The sequence below is a fragment of the Mercenaria mercenaria genome, chromosome 18 (assembly GCF_021730395.1).
Source record: "Mercenaria mercenaria strain notata chromosome 18, MADL_Memer_1, whole genome shotgun sequence".
NCBI lineage: Eukaryota > Metazoa > Mollusca > Bivalvia > Venerida > Veneridae > Mercenaria > Mercenaria mercenaria.
In genome coordinates this window covers 33,517,278-33,532,363 of record NC_069378.1, presented here as the reverse complement: position 1 = coordinate 33,532,363, position 15,086 = coordinate 33,517,278, and the positions used below count along the sequence as shown (strand labels likewise).

The window sequence follows — 15,086 nt, the reverse complement described above, 5'->3', positions numbered from 1 at the left end:
TAGGTCTGTTGACCCATGATCATGACTAATTTGAAAAGTGAAGGTGTATTCCTTTAAAACAATTCAGAAAACCCCGAATGTGACCGATGAAAATCTGCCGATAAAATAGTTCGAAACGTATTATAAAGATTTCTCTAATTTAGCCTTAATATAACATATTGCACTCATCAGAAATATAACAGCGTTAGATCTAAATCATTTCTGTACATGTATATACCTGCGACTCTTCCTACCTCCCGACTCCTACGCAGTTCTTCGAGTGGCAAGGGAGATCACTGCGTAGGAGTTTGCTATAAAAACTGTTTGATTTCGTCTAAAAATGGACTATAGATTTTTGAATTACTTCCCTTTATTTTTAAAATTTCCTATTTTAGTACAGCTTTGATAAGACCGATTCATATTATTTATTTCCTATATTTATATCTTTTGATACTTTTTTTCACGATTGATGTAAAATTGAGTCAAAATATTTGTTTATGTTTTACTGTATATTCATGTAAATTTAGTTTTAATATATATTGCTACATTGTTTTAATGTGTCAGTTAAAGTAACACGTTACATGTGAAATGCAATCGTGCTGCAACTGCATGGTTTTTATGTTACATGTTTGTTTCAATATGTGATATTGAAAAGACTTCTTCCATTATTTACAAGATAAATACTGGCATTCCCTGTACATCGTAAATGTGTCTCGATTTTAGCGGGACTTGACGATGACATTTAACAACGTTACGCCAGTTCCAGATTTGTATTACAATTGTTGTTGAACTGAAAGAACGCCATGGTGTAGAAATTTACTTGAAATTGGTCATTTTGATAAAGGCTATAAGGCCGAAACATCTTTAAAATTGATCGTTTAGCAAAATAGAATCAAAGAAGTGCATAACGAGTGATTACTTATGTAGACTATCACATGGGACCGTTTGCATGATGTGAAGTTTCTCGATGTTGGCCTACATGTGTGTCCCCGATTAATGTTTGATTTCATTTAAGCAAAATAGAATCAAAGCATCACAAGGGGGTGTTTGAGTCTCTTTAGCTTAGTGACCTGTAGGTATATTAGTTCAATATATATCTTCTGAAAAAAAAGAGAAAAGATCCGTATTCCTTAATTTTCAAAACATTCATAGCACGATTTTCATGTGTACAGTTCCTTTTTTATCTGAAAACTGTGCGGAAGTAACAACAGCAGGATTTTGGGGTAGATAGGTCTAGTTTCCCGTTTGGTGGATCCCACTGACTTCTACTGTTGTTTTAGCAGGGTCGGTCGTTTGTAGAAAACTTTTTTAACAAGGTAGCGGAGTTTAAAGGCAACAACCCATGAAATAAAGAAGTGGGGTTGCAACACTTTTAATGTATTTGTGTCATGATTAAGTCGTGACATCAATACACTGTATTTCTACAGTCGGCTAAACTAGAAGTTGATTTTGCATAAATGTGTAGAATTATACAACCCGTGCTCCAAGAATTGTGAAAGTTGGTGTATTATTTGATATCATGTTGAATTTTGAAAAAAAAAACAATTAGATTTTTCTATTCTACTGAAAACTTTCAACCTAGCTACATGGCAATACTTTAAAATTATGTCTTCTAGCTTATATTAAGTAGCTTTATTTATTTAATACATAACGTTTTGTCAAGAAAACATTTACTCAAACATTATATGTACAATAGACTGGTGAACATAGAAAGTAGATTGATTACGTCGAAAAACATATATTATTTGTTATTGATGTAGCCCGCTATTTAATACATAACGTTTTGTCAAGAAAACATTTACTCAAACATTATATGTACACTAGACTGGTGAACATAGAAAGTAGATTGATTACGTCGAAAACATATATTATTTGTTATTGATGTAGCCCGCTGCCAACTGTAGATTTGTTCGTTACTTTTCGAAACCCTATAACATACAACTTGAAACCTGGCAAACATTGATAGTCTTGGGAGTTTAGCAAATTTATAGTCTTGGAGATCTGATTACTTTGAGAATCATCTTGGAGTTGAACTTCTGAGGTGCTGAATTCTTGCAGTTGAACTTTACTGGGTGTTGTGGCTGCAGTAAGTGCATTCTGGTACTGTACGATGTGCATTGCCCGTAGTCATATGATTCTACGATAGTATTTTCATATCCTTCTTTTTCTAATTTACGCTTAATAATTCTTTTGATTTATTAATTTGTCACCACAGTTTAGTATTTCTTGGAAATATGCTTCAACTTGCAATCATAAAAAAAGAACAAAAAAAAAAAAAAACTTGACACATAGCAAACATAAATAATATTGGAGTTGAACTGCTGGAAATCGGATTACTTGGAGAATAATCTGATAACCGTACAAGCAGTAGGACCACAATGACTTTTTTGTTTTTCTTAAAGACCCACCACGACCTAGTGACCTACAATTTTCACCCATAAAAACCATGCAAATCATTCTTATAATGCAGGTAATATACAGCTATACTTCAAGTTTTCAGGTGGACAATTTAGGTCCTTCCTGAATAAACGTGTTTTCAAAACTTCATCTGCAAACTTATTCAGTCAATCTCTAATCAGCATAGTTTTTAAAATATAGAGGAATATCTATCTTACACTGTAGAAACAAAATGTGATTGAAATTTTAACCAAATATAGTAGTCGCAACTTGACTGCGATGGTTGACCTAAGGCTGATTATTCATATTGATTATTTCATTGTAGAAATAAGGGGTGCTTAGAGTAGCCGTGTATATTTATTTGGAATTAGTTTGTATACAGCGTTTTACGTACACTCCTTTTCAATAATAGGTTGTGCCTAATTAGGTATTATAATGCGAAGGTCAACCATCGGGGTCAAGTTGCGTCCACTATATTTGGTTAAAATTTCAATCACATTTTGTTTCTACAGTGTAAGATAGCTATGTGCATATTGCTGCATTAATTAGATAATATGTTAAGACATTTAACACATTGTCTTGGCTTTATATATGTCACTGTAAATTTGTTTCTTGATTCTGGTTATTTCTCATTTTCTTCATGCAAAGCATGTATAATTACCAACATGGAAATACAAAAGAATACAGTTATTTTGTGGTGCCTTTTTAAATGATATGTGCAGTTTGGGAACACCGGGAGCACATGTATGTACACAATGATTTTGTAGTTACTGTTGAATAAACAGGGTTTAGAAAACATCGTCTTCTACTGATTAAGTCATATCTAAGAGAGTTCGTCACCAGTGCCTTTGTTTAGGCTGCGTTAACCTACTCTCCATTGTTCTCATTCAGGGTGGAGACATTGACTTACCCTCTGTTATTCTCATTTCATCGTCTGCTCAGATTCTAGATCGATATCGGAGATATATTTTACTACTTTATTACATGTTAAATCTAGCTCTTTGTGTAGAAAAAGATCTGAGGAGATGCACATCATGACTACTTAGTAGTTCACAGTAACATTGCGAAATGGTACTCGTTTCAGTCGGGTTATCACTTTACTCGGACTTTATCACAGAACCCCTGTTTAAAGTCAAGTAAAATTTATTTAAAGTCGGATATCACAACAATACAACACAAGCTCTGCAGATATTTTAAACCGACTAAGTTTAAAACCTCAAATTTTATTTTAAATAAAAGTAATCAATATAGTATTCAAATTAAACTTTAAAATGTTTTCATTTTAGCATCCTCTAAGACATGTGAGATTAAAAACTGAACTTGATTTCTAAATTACTACGAGTCGCTACATGTTCATTGTAAAAACTGGAAAATGACAGAACTTGAAAATGCATCTTTCTGAATAGACACCTGCTATATGTTCTCATTCAGGGTGGAGACATTGACATACCCTCTGTTATTCTCATTTCATCGTCTGCTCAGATTCTAGATCGATATCGGAGATATATTTTACTACTTTATTACATGTTAAATCTAGCTCTTTGTGTAGAAAAAGATCTGAGGAGATGCACATCATGACTACTTATGGGAGTCAAGCCATGGTCACGTGACTGATACACGTAATAGAAACTCTAATATTGTATAGGTAGACATCAGGAAATACATACTTTTACTTTCATTTTACCAAAAAGACTAACTTTTTGAAGCATATAACGTAGCTTAAAAACATCAGCAGAATTCCTCTTTACAATCGAGCATTAATAAAGCTGATATTTGACATGAAAATAGCCTTTACTAGTCGGGAAAACTGCACTATGTATTAATATGGACTACAATTGAGTAGACCACGATGGAATATACGGCGAATAACTACCTTCATTCCTTAAATACCAGTTCATTTGAAAGTGAAGGCTACATACACACTTCTTCCCAGAACAACATGTTTTTCTTCAGATTATAATTTGTTCACAGCATATCGAAATGTTTCAACATTTCTGTGCTTTCAGCGCTTTGATTTCAATTAGTGATACCTTTTTCCAACTTTTCAAAACTTTCTTTTTAAACTTCCAGCAATTTTGGCACTGTATTAATATTGTGCATTTCTTTAGAATTGTTTCAAAATGTTATACCTAATGTTGTAGCTCGTGTTGAAGTTCACTTGAATGTTTCAAAATTTTTGAAAATTGTGTTTGTATTTTTAAAGAGTCAATGCGCATCACAGTGCATTTGTCTTTGTTTAGTTTTAGTCCGTATACTTTTCGAAATTTGTACTAATGATACAAGTGATTTAATGTTGCCGTCTAACAAAAGAAACTTTCATCATCGGCAAAAATTATCTGTTCAATTGACTTATTGTTACATTTATACCCTTAATGTTCAAATTTCTGTCCATATCATTTGAAAGGTACTTTATACATAAAATAAATAAATAAATAAGGTGAAAATGGACACCCCTGGCGGACAACAGCCTTGAAATCAAAGAATTCTGAGAAGTATCCATTATTCAATATACATCCTTTGGCTTCACTGTAAAACAATTTAACCCATTTTATTATTGACTCACTGAAATTAAACTTTCTCAAACATTCAAAAATGAAGTTATGATCGAAGCCATCAAATGCCTTTTGAAAACCTGCCAAAAATATGAGACCAGGATCATCTTTTTTTGTTTACATTGTTGATTGCTTCAATAAAAATTCTAATGTTTTTCATCAATGTACCTTTCTTTTATGAATCCAGTTTGTTGTCTATTTACTATTTCATTGAGTGCGTTTTTACTTCTGTTAGCAATTACTTTTGCCGAAGATTTATAGTCTACATTAAGTAACGATATTCGTCTCCAATTATTTACTGAAAGAAGGTCTTTATCCTTTTTTTGGTAACAGAGTAATAATACTTTGCGTCCGGTTAGATGTCCATTAAAATAAGAATAGTTAAAAGAATCAATAAAACAGGATTTTATATCTGTTCAAAATGTTTAAAAACTGATAAACCATCTGATCCAGGACTTATATTAGTCTTCATTTCTTTTAAAGCTAAAGCGCACTCATATTCAGTTATAGGACCACTAGTTAGTTGACTCTGCTCTTCAGGTAGCGTGTTGTGATCTTTTTTTTTTAAAAAAAGTGATGATTGGTTTCGAAACTACTGTTTCTTTAAAGCTCACCAAAGAAGTCTTTTATATGTTTGAGATTGGCTTTATTATCATCTGTTGTGTTATTATTGTTAAGTTTTAATTGATGAACAGTCCTGCTTTCTGCCGTTTTCCGTTCAAGATTTGCCAAGTATTTAGTGTTTTTCAGTACCTTCAATTCTATCAGCTTTTGATCTTATTAAAATAGATTTATTTGTTCTTCAATAAGTTCATTAAATATTTCTTTTTCTGTGTCTAGTTGTTCTTTCATTTGTGGATTGTTTGGGTTTAAAGTCAGGTATTGTTCCAGATATTCTATATTATTTCGAACATTTAGATTTGCGTTTTTGCGTCGGCAATTGCTTTTATTGCTCTTCTAATTTTATTCTGATATTCTGCATTTAACAAAACAGAGGTATTTTTTTTAAAAATCCATTGCGCCTTTCCGCCGAATTCAAATCAAGTTTAAGTAATACAAGAGTGATCCGATTTAAACCCCGTTTATAAACACTTGTTAGTATGGTTAATTAAGTTGGATGAAATAAAATGAAATCAAGCCGGCAAAATATTGGTGGGTTATAGTTTGAATGCCAAGTATACTTTTGAATGTTTAAAATTTTTATCCTCCAGATATCATATATATCGCTAGTTTCCATCATTTCTTTTATTTTCTTTGAAAAAGTTTTGTGTGTATTAATATTTCCATTTAATATATCCATTTCTACATTAGAATTGTGTTAAAGTCTCCGCCCATTATAAATGTTTCGTCTGAGAGTACGTTAAGAATATTTTCAAGTATATTAAAAGATAGCTGTTATCCTTGTAAGGGCCGTAAACATTGATGAAAATTTTTTTTTACCTTCGACTTCCATCTTAAAGGACTGTCATCGACCAATATATTTATTATATGAAATTAATCGGAATGGTACAATTTTATTAACTTCAGAAGCTAAACCCTTGACATTAAAAGTACAAAAACATATATTCATCTTATCATATGGTTTGAAAGGACAAAACGGTAAATTGCGCATCGATACTTATGATGTTATAAAAGAACATGTTCCCTATGACTAGAAGAGAAAAGAAATAAGAATAAAAGGGAATATAGATGGTAAGAAATGTGCAAGGCAATGATACTGCTAACAATTTATCTGTAAATCTTTTTAGAGAATAATTCTGTGTAAAATTATTGTGAATATATAGCGTATTTTTATTAAAAACACAACAAAACAATTACATGTATAATATACTATCAAATTAAATTATCATATTATCACTAGAGGAACTTAACTTGCCTTTGTTATTGTTACAGTCATAACTTTCAACTAAAAGAAAAAGAAAAACAAGAGGGCCATGATGGCCCTATATCGCTCACCTGTTATCATTGCACTTAAGGACAAGTCTTCAAGGTCAAAAGATCATAACAGAAGAAAATATAGTTGAAATTTTCTTTAAGTAACTTTAAAAACAAGATTTGAAAACTTTTTGTAGAGGTCCACTAGGCAATGCTACATGTCAAATATCTAAGCTCTTCTGGTTTATTTTTAGAAAATTTTGAAGATTATTCTATGTACAATCAAGTACATGGGGCAGGGTCAATTTGACCCCAGGGGTCATGATTTGAATAAACTTTGTAAAAGTCTAATAGGCAATGCTACATGTCAAATATCTAAGATCTAGACCTTCTGGTTTATTTTTAGAATTTTTTTTAAAGATTTTCCTACGTAAAATCAAGTGACCCCTAGGGCGGAGTCAATTTTGACCCTGGGGGACAAGGTTTGAATAAATTTTGTAGAAGTCCACTAGGCAATGCTACATGTCAAATATCTAGTCTCTAGGCCTTCTAGTTTATTTTTAGAAAATTTTTGAAGATTTTCCTATGTAAAATCAAGTGACCCCTGTGGCGTGGTCAATTTTGACCCAGGGGGTCATGATATGAACAAATTTTGTAGAGGTCCACTAGGTAATGCTACATGTGAAATATCTAAGCTCTAGGCCTTCTGGTTTATTTTTAGAAAACTTTTGAAGATTTTCCTATGTAAAGTCAAGTGACCCCTAGGGCGGGGTCAATTTTGACCCCCGGGTCATAATTTGAACAACTTTAGTAGAGGTCCACTAGGCAATGCTACATGTCAAATATCTAAGCTCTAGGGCTTCTGGTTTTTGAGAAGAAGATTTTTTAAATATTTTCCTATGTAAAATCAAGTGACCCCTGGGGCAGGGTCAATTTTGACCCCGGGGGCCATGATTTGAACAAATTTTGTAGAGGTCCACTAGGCAATGCTACATGTGAAATATCTAAGCTCTAGGCCTTCTGGTTTATTTTTAGAAATTTTTTGAAGATTTTCCTATGTAAAATCAAGTGACCCGTGGGGCGGGGTCAATTTTGACCCCGGGGTCATGATTTGAACAACTTTAGTAGAGGTCCACTAGGCAATGCTACATGTCAAATATCTAAGCTCTAAGGCTTCTGGTTTTAGAGAAGAAGATTTTTAAGATTTTCTTATGTAAAATCAAGTGACCCCTGGGGCGGGGTCAATTTTGACCCCGGGGTCATGATTTGAACAAAATTGGTAGAGGTCCACTAGGCAATGCTTCACACCAAATATCTAAGCTCTAGGGCTTCTGGTTTTTGAGAAGAAGATTTTTAAAGTTTTTCCTTTCGGTTGCCATGGCAACCAGTGTTCTGCATGGAATTCAATTCTTTGAACAATTTTGAAAGGGGGCCATCCAAGGAACATCCCTGTGAAGTTTCATCAAAATTGGCCTGTTGGTTTAGGAGGAGATGTTGTTTAAAGGAAAGTGTGGACGGACGACGGACGGACGGACGGACGGACGGACGCCGGACGGTGAGCGATCACAATACCTCACCCTGAGCACTTTGTGCTCAGGTGAGCTAAAAAACGAACATAGTTCTTACCGTTATGTTCATGTAACAATGTCGTCAATTGCTTCACAAGCTTTTCAAATGTTTGAATGGTAATCCATGAAAACGGCATTCTATTCTGGAAAGTACAGTCACCAAAACCTCGACCAGTTACAACATTTTCAGTGTTTCCGTATTTTATGTTTTTCTGTAAGAAAAGAATTGAAGATGTATTAAAAGACGAACAATACGTTAAAATATTATATATATATGCAGGCTCACTGTATCTAATTAAATTGTGGATAAGTAAAGTTTTATCTAGCTTTATGTACAAAAACAGTTACGCTTCCAATAATGAAGTTAAAATAGTTCAAACAAGGAGGAAATAAATGTACCATATGTTCCCTAATTTCGTATGTGTTCAAGAGACTCAGCCACAAACTTCGATACCAATTGTCCGAATCGGTATCCAGGATGCTTAAGTTTTGGTTTGTATCTAACTCTGCAAATATCCCGGACAGTATGGGGGATATTTTGCTTTCGATTGACTGCAAGCACGCACGCCTGAAATTTTATATCTGTGATAATTAGACTTTTTTTGATACATTATACGTACTCAGACGAAATTTCCATGAATCATTTTTTTATGTTGATGTACCAAACCTCTTTGAAAAGATTAAACATTGACAATTAATTTCTAGCAGAAACCTCTGTTTTTGTTTGTATTTATTTTGAATATATCTTTGTAACATCAACATAAAACAACAAATTTATTCTAACAGAAATGATATTAAATTTTACGTTTGAATCGTAAAATATATACTCATAATCTTATGGGTTTTTTTTGTTGTTTTTGTTCATTAGTTATCGTTGTATTTTCTATGTTAATAATGTGTTATTATATATCTGTTGTTCACACAACATCACAAAAAATCATATACAAAATTGTCATTTTTTTCTATAACAATACACATGAGTTATGCAGTTTTACTTCATTTGTTTGCGACCATCTTGCTATTTTTTTAATCGTACAATGACGCAACAGAATCATCCTTGACTTTGTCGAACCTAATATGTTCCACTAACAACCCATAACAGCTATTGTTATATTGAAAATTTGTGTTAATTCCAAATAAGTTTAAGTGTTTTACCTCACACATTTTAGAGCTGTACCCATCAATAAATGCTAAATTAAACAAGCTTATTTTTGTTTCTACACGTGTTGTTACCTAACATAAAATATTTAAGGAACTGAAAATCTACAACAAGCGAAACATAATATTTTGAAAAATACTAGAATTATTTTAATTATTGAAACTTTTGAGAAAAACTGTTATTTTTGTATTGGAAAATCCGTTTCCAATAATTGGTCATGATTAAATCAAAGTTTTTAAATTGTTGATGGCCTGTCTAAAATGTAATCAAACAAGTAGAAGATAAAGACATCCAATAACCAATGTACCACCTGAGAATTTAAAAGACTAATAGATGTCATTTTTCCTATATGTTGCATAACATCAAGTTTTGTCTGTGATGCGTTTATATATCAGTAATGCATATAAAAGCGTTATTTGCATGCGTGTAGATTAATGACACCAGTACAAACGGTTTGTATGCAGGGTAAAATGTGTCCGGTATATATGGTAACATTGCACAGTTCCGATTACATTATGCTTTTCGTTCAAAATACAAAAGAAAAACACTTTTATATAGAATCTGAAAAGTAGCTGACGCTGTCGAACCTTAGGGTTCCGAATTTCTGAATAAAAGCAAACGAAGCTGCTTCTTTTGTCAACCAGTCGTTTCCTGTCAATGCCATGCTTTCTCGAACTGCCTGTATATTCCTAATAAAGACAGTGATTCCATTCACAAAAGATGCTGAATCTGTAATAAAATGAATTTCTTTTAATATATGGAAAATGCTTTCTTAGCGATGATCTTTTGTTATTCCTTTCCCATTAATGAATAATAAACACAAAATATTAAGTTATTGGAACCCTAAAAGTAATGTTTAAAAAATGGCATTTGCTTTGTATTCTCTTAAAGCTGACCATGTTTCGCACTGTGCTGCAAATTTTAAACATTATTTAACGTGTCGTTTCTTGTAAATTTTGTATAATTTATGGTATTTCCTCAAGCCCAAGTAGAGGCAAATTTCAGTGTGATGGCCACTAAAACGTTTGCAGAGAAATCATTACAGCATTATTTTTGATAAAAGAAAATCAAACTATTGTTAAACAATTTAAAACACAAAATAAAACTGTAAATATCATATATATTCTAGGGTGCCTCGAGTAAACAGATTTAATGAGACAGAATTCTAACTCCAACATTGAAAAATTAAGGTCGAATACTGTGGGTCTGTATTCAGTATTGCTCACTTCATTCAAAAATAACCTTGGGGCAGAAGTAAAACCTAACTGCATTTCTTCCACACAATATGTAATCTAAAGAATGAAGGCAAAATAGAGAATTTTTACCGCAGGTAACTCTTTTTTAAAGATTTCTAACTCTCTCCCTCCTAGTTCAGAGGTAAATTCACTTTGAACAGCAAGAAATTGCTTATAAAATGAAAATTTTCCACTTTTGTACAATACATCCATTATTAGTCTTAAAAGAAGTAAAAACTTACCAGAAAAAAGAAAATATGGAGAAAAAAATGTTGGTTCCAGTGGGGTTTGAACCTACGCCCCCATGAAAATTGCAGTCAAAGTAGGTTTATGGTAGGAACTGAATACTCTTCAGAAAAAAAGGTACTCTATTACGGGTCCAATACCTTAAAATAAACTGCTATTGAAAAATTGAAAAGCACAAACAAACTCATTAATATGACAAATGAGCTGGACTGTTGTGCAAATCAAAAGATAAGTACCTTTTTCCGTACTGTTTTGAAGAATGGACAACACCAAAGATATTCTTAGTGTAGACCTATCTTTGTCATCTTCTGCGTCCCTTATTAATGACATTGCTCGTTGCACACAACGATAGATAAGTGCTTTTACGTCAAGGCACGTTTCACTGTGAGTTGTGTTCCTAAAAGATTAAAGACATGTACCGTTCATGTATTGCACATATATTCTTCAATTGAGAATATATTAATAACAAATTCAACGTTTAATTACAAAATAAACATTTTGTGTAGAATATTGCTTTTAAATTTATTTTAATGTACTTTATAATATAGATGTGTGTGTGTATTAATGATATGCTATATCGACGCTTCTCATCAAATTTTCTCATCAGACTAGTTTCAGCTTTTCCAATCTTCGTTGAGAAGTGCACTCAGTGGAGTTCCTTCCATAGATAGTAGCCGAGGCATATCGACCACTGAACTGTACAAATTGTCAATATGAGCAGAGTGCCACTCCCCACACTGAAACAATTTATAATATAACGAGGTTATAATTCTAGCTTAAGCAATGAAACTATCATAACTCGATATATGGAAAGAAAGCAACTTAACCATATTTTCGCGGCACATTTAAGGGTAAGAATACAAAATCGAAAAAGTATTAATCTTAAAAATGCTTTTAATTTGGCGTTTTAAAACGTGCATTATGGGGAAAACTTTAGTAAATGGCAAATTATTTTGATATAGGGTACGGCTGTTATTATTCCAAAATTAACAAGTAAAACTTTGCTTCCAAAGGATCTATTTACAGATTTTATTCAATATACTCCCATCCCATCATCTAAACAGTTACATGTAACGACTGTTTGGTATCATTTGCTCCTATTGGTACAAACATTGTATTTCCAACCATGATAGTTGAATAACGAATTCTGGATATATGTTCATTTAATTTAACAGCTTACTAGTGCTAGAAAAATTGTACATATGAAATCTCAAAACTTGAACGTTAATGCAAGGCAGAAAAACGCTGTTTTTGGTCTCATTCTGATTTTAAAGAATGCGTTTTAAAGAGCAGATATCAAAAATACAATATTATATTTATTATAATAAACCGTAAAGATATTATTTATAAAAGAACTTTGCTTCCCTTACATCATCCGGCTTCTGCTCTATAGGATTTACGATAATCGGTGTGTGGATCTGACTACATAATCAGCTCAAATGTACGGATTCTACCCTATTACCATTGTCAGAAAAAACAAACCAATATTGTTGATTGGAGTTAGTCACGAGGTGAAATTAATAGAACTAGTTTTTCAACTTTGAATCAGCTATGAAATATGCTTGCATTGCAGTTCTATATAATTCGATTTGGATTCTACGTCCACTCGATACAAAACGCCACACATTCTATATCGCCACAAACAAGTTTAGTAGAGCACATAAATTGAATAACATCGCAAAATGCATTTTATGTTAAAACATGTATAGTGCTGAAAATAGAAGTTGTAATAATATCAATATCGCATTAAATGTAAAGAAAAGTATTTCATATTAAAACTATATAAAATATTATTTACTATTTTAAAGAATAAAGAGACATTTTCAAAGACTGCACTAGGCTGTGGTGCGATGTCAACTAAATAAATTATGATATGTTTAGTAGTGAGTGATGCTTGACATGGTGTGAAATTCTTTGTTTTGGAGATATGAATAAGTCGAAGGGTCGAGAAAGAGCAACTTCCTTCCTATGAACAGATCTGTTCCCTTGATGCCATTTACATAAAAAAGGTTGTCCATACAATATATATGTATTAAGCCGAAGCCTAGGGACGTAAGGGGTGTTGCACTTTTCATTACTTCTTATAAACAGACTCAATCATACCCAGTCTTCTTTTTTTGCTGGAATGCATTTTATAATTCTAAAGGAGATTCTGATTGATTTTATCTTTTATATCGCGAAGTTTCTTGAACGTACCAATTCACGAACCATGAAACGTACATTTTGAACAAAACTGATTGACCACATTCAATGTGGAAATATACAACCCGTAAATTTCAATTCAATGACCACATTCAATGTGGAAATATACAACCCGTAAATGTCAATTCACTCAGTATTAATAGACTGCAAAACAGAAAAAAGTCAGATTTCTTCACCTTTGTATTTTGTTTTTAATTTCATATTAAGTCAACATCTCTTGCCTTAGCTGACACAATTGTTATGTTGTTTGGCGAACGGAGTTTTAATCGATGAAGGCGGCTGACGACAGCATTTATATCCGACAGTATTTATCGGAAAATATTCCAAATATGTCGACTTTTGTTTTACAATATTTGAATATAAATACTTCATAATTTATTAATCAATTTCAGATCCTTCAGTGTAGTTGTCATATCAAAAAAAACCGTTTTGAAAATATGTAGCTACATCTAATTAATATTCTAGAAAATGAACTTATTTAGAATCAATCATTCGTTCTTATGACATACATAAACAACTAGTAATAGCTTTGTAACTGCTAATTTTTTTAATTATCTTTCCTAATTTTGGTAAATAATTATAGTTTCTCGCCAAGATTCTGGAAGATTTTATGAATTATTGTAAATTTCTAGGACCTTTAATGTTTCTTGTGGTAAGTGGTTTTAAAGTGGATAATATATTTGGTTTGGAGGGGCTGAAGTATCCTGACATTTCTCGACAGAGTCAAGTAATCTTGTAAGCGAAAACAACCTATTAAAATCTTCATCATTATTTTAATAAAATTTTACAGGTTTGTTTTCTTTAATTGATTTACTGTCTTAAACATTCATCATGATTGTTTGATGAAAAGATTTTGGGGAAAAATCACTAAGAGGGTTCGCACTATTTTTGATGTAGAAACAATAGACCAATCAGATTTGTTTAAATGACTAATATTTTACGAATTATATCCCAAACTTTTGACAGATGACTTTAGCTTAGAAATGTATGATTGCCAAGACATTTTCTTCGCTTGTTTAATGCGGGCTTTTAAAATCTTCATTCTCTGTCTATCGTATATATTATTTAAATGACCACTCTAAGTTTTCAAACAGCAGCAGGGGCCTCCGTGGCCGAGTGGTTAAGGTCGCTGACTTCAAATCACTTGCCCCTCATCGATGTGGGTTCGAGCCCCACTCGGGGCGTTGAATTCTTCATGTGAGGAAGCCATCCAGCTGGCTTACGGAAGGTCGGTGGTTCTACCCAGGTTCCCGCTCGTGATGAAATAATGCACGGAGGGGCACCTGGGGTCTTCCTCCATCATCAAAGCTGGAAAGTCGCCATATGACCTAAATTGTATCGGTGCGACGTTAAACCCAACCATCCAACCATCAAACTGCGGACTCATCATCATCATCATTATCATTCTATGGTTTACTATATGGTTATTTGACGTTGTTCTGTACAATACGTAGATATATTTGGACGAGTACCCAGCTGAGAAAACCATATTTGACAAACCGCTAAACCATATTGGACGAGCCGCAAAGGCGAGTCCAATATGCTTTTCCAAGCTGGGTACGAGTCCAAATATATCTCGTATTGTACAGTACAATATTAGATAACCTTTTTATGCTATATCTATTTCATTTTAGTTAAAATTAAAAATGATTCACTGAACATTTTCTGATTTCAAGACGCATAACCAAACTCTGTACATACGAGCGCCTACTTCACCCGATATACATTCGAAACATTTTCACGGGTCTCGGGCTTTATCGTATGTTTAACATGGAACTGTTGAACCGTCCAAATACGGAAAAAATATAGGTTTTTCTTCTGTACGACCGTGCGTCCAATATGGTAATATATTGTACGGTCACGTGTTGCAAAT

The 15,086-nt window shown here is 32.8% G+C and overlaps 2 protein-coding genes across 2 annotated transcripts in view; both read right to left on the bottom strand.

The window, feature by feature from the left end:
* The window catches only part of LOC128550608 (E3 ubiquitin-protein ligase rnf213-alpha-like), a 47,068-nt gene extending 35,649 nt beyond the window's left edge, over positions 1 to 11,419 (bottom strand). The window contains exons 1-4 of the mRNA XM_053529907.1: positions 11,248 to 11,419; positions 10,118 to 10,259; positions 8,771 to 8,939; positions 8,430 to 8,583 (exon numbers count right to left, since the gene is read on the bottom strand). Coding sequence (XP_053385882.1) covers positions 8,430 to 8,583; positions 8,771 to 8,939; positions 10,118 to 10,259; positions 11,248 to 11,341 — 559 coding nt within the window. The 5' untranslated portion in view covers positions 11,342 to 11,419. The remainder of the gene's footprint in view (positions 1 to 8,429; positions 8,584 to 8,770; positions 8,940 to 10,117; positions 10,260 to 11,247) is intronic.
* A 206-nt stretch (positions 11,420 to 11,625) lies between these two features.
* LOC128550540 (E3 ubiquitin-protein ligase RNF213-like) overlaps positions 11,626 to 15,086 on the bottom strand; it is a 131,723-nt gene continuing 128,262 nt past the window's right edge. The window contains exon 60 of the mRNA XM_053529773.1: positions 11,626 to 11,748. Coding sequence (XP_053385748.1) covers positions 11,626 to 11,748 — 123 coding nt within the window. The remainder of the gene's footprint in view (positions 11,749 to 15,086) is intronic.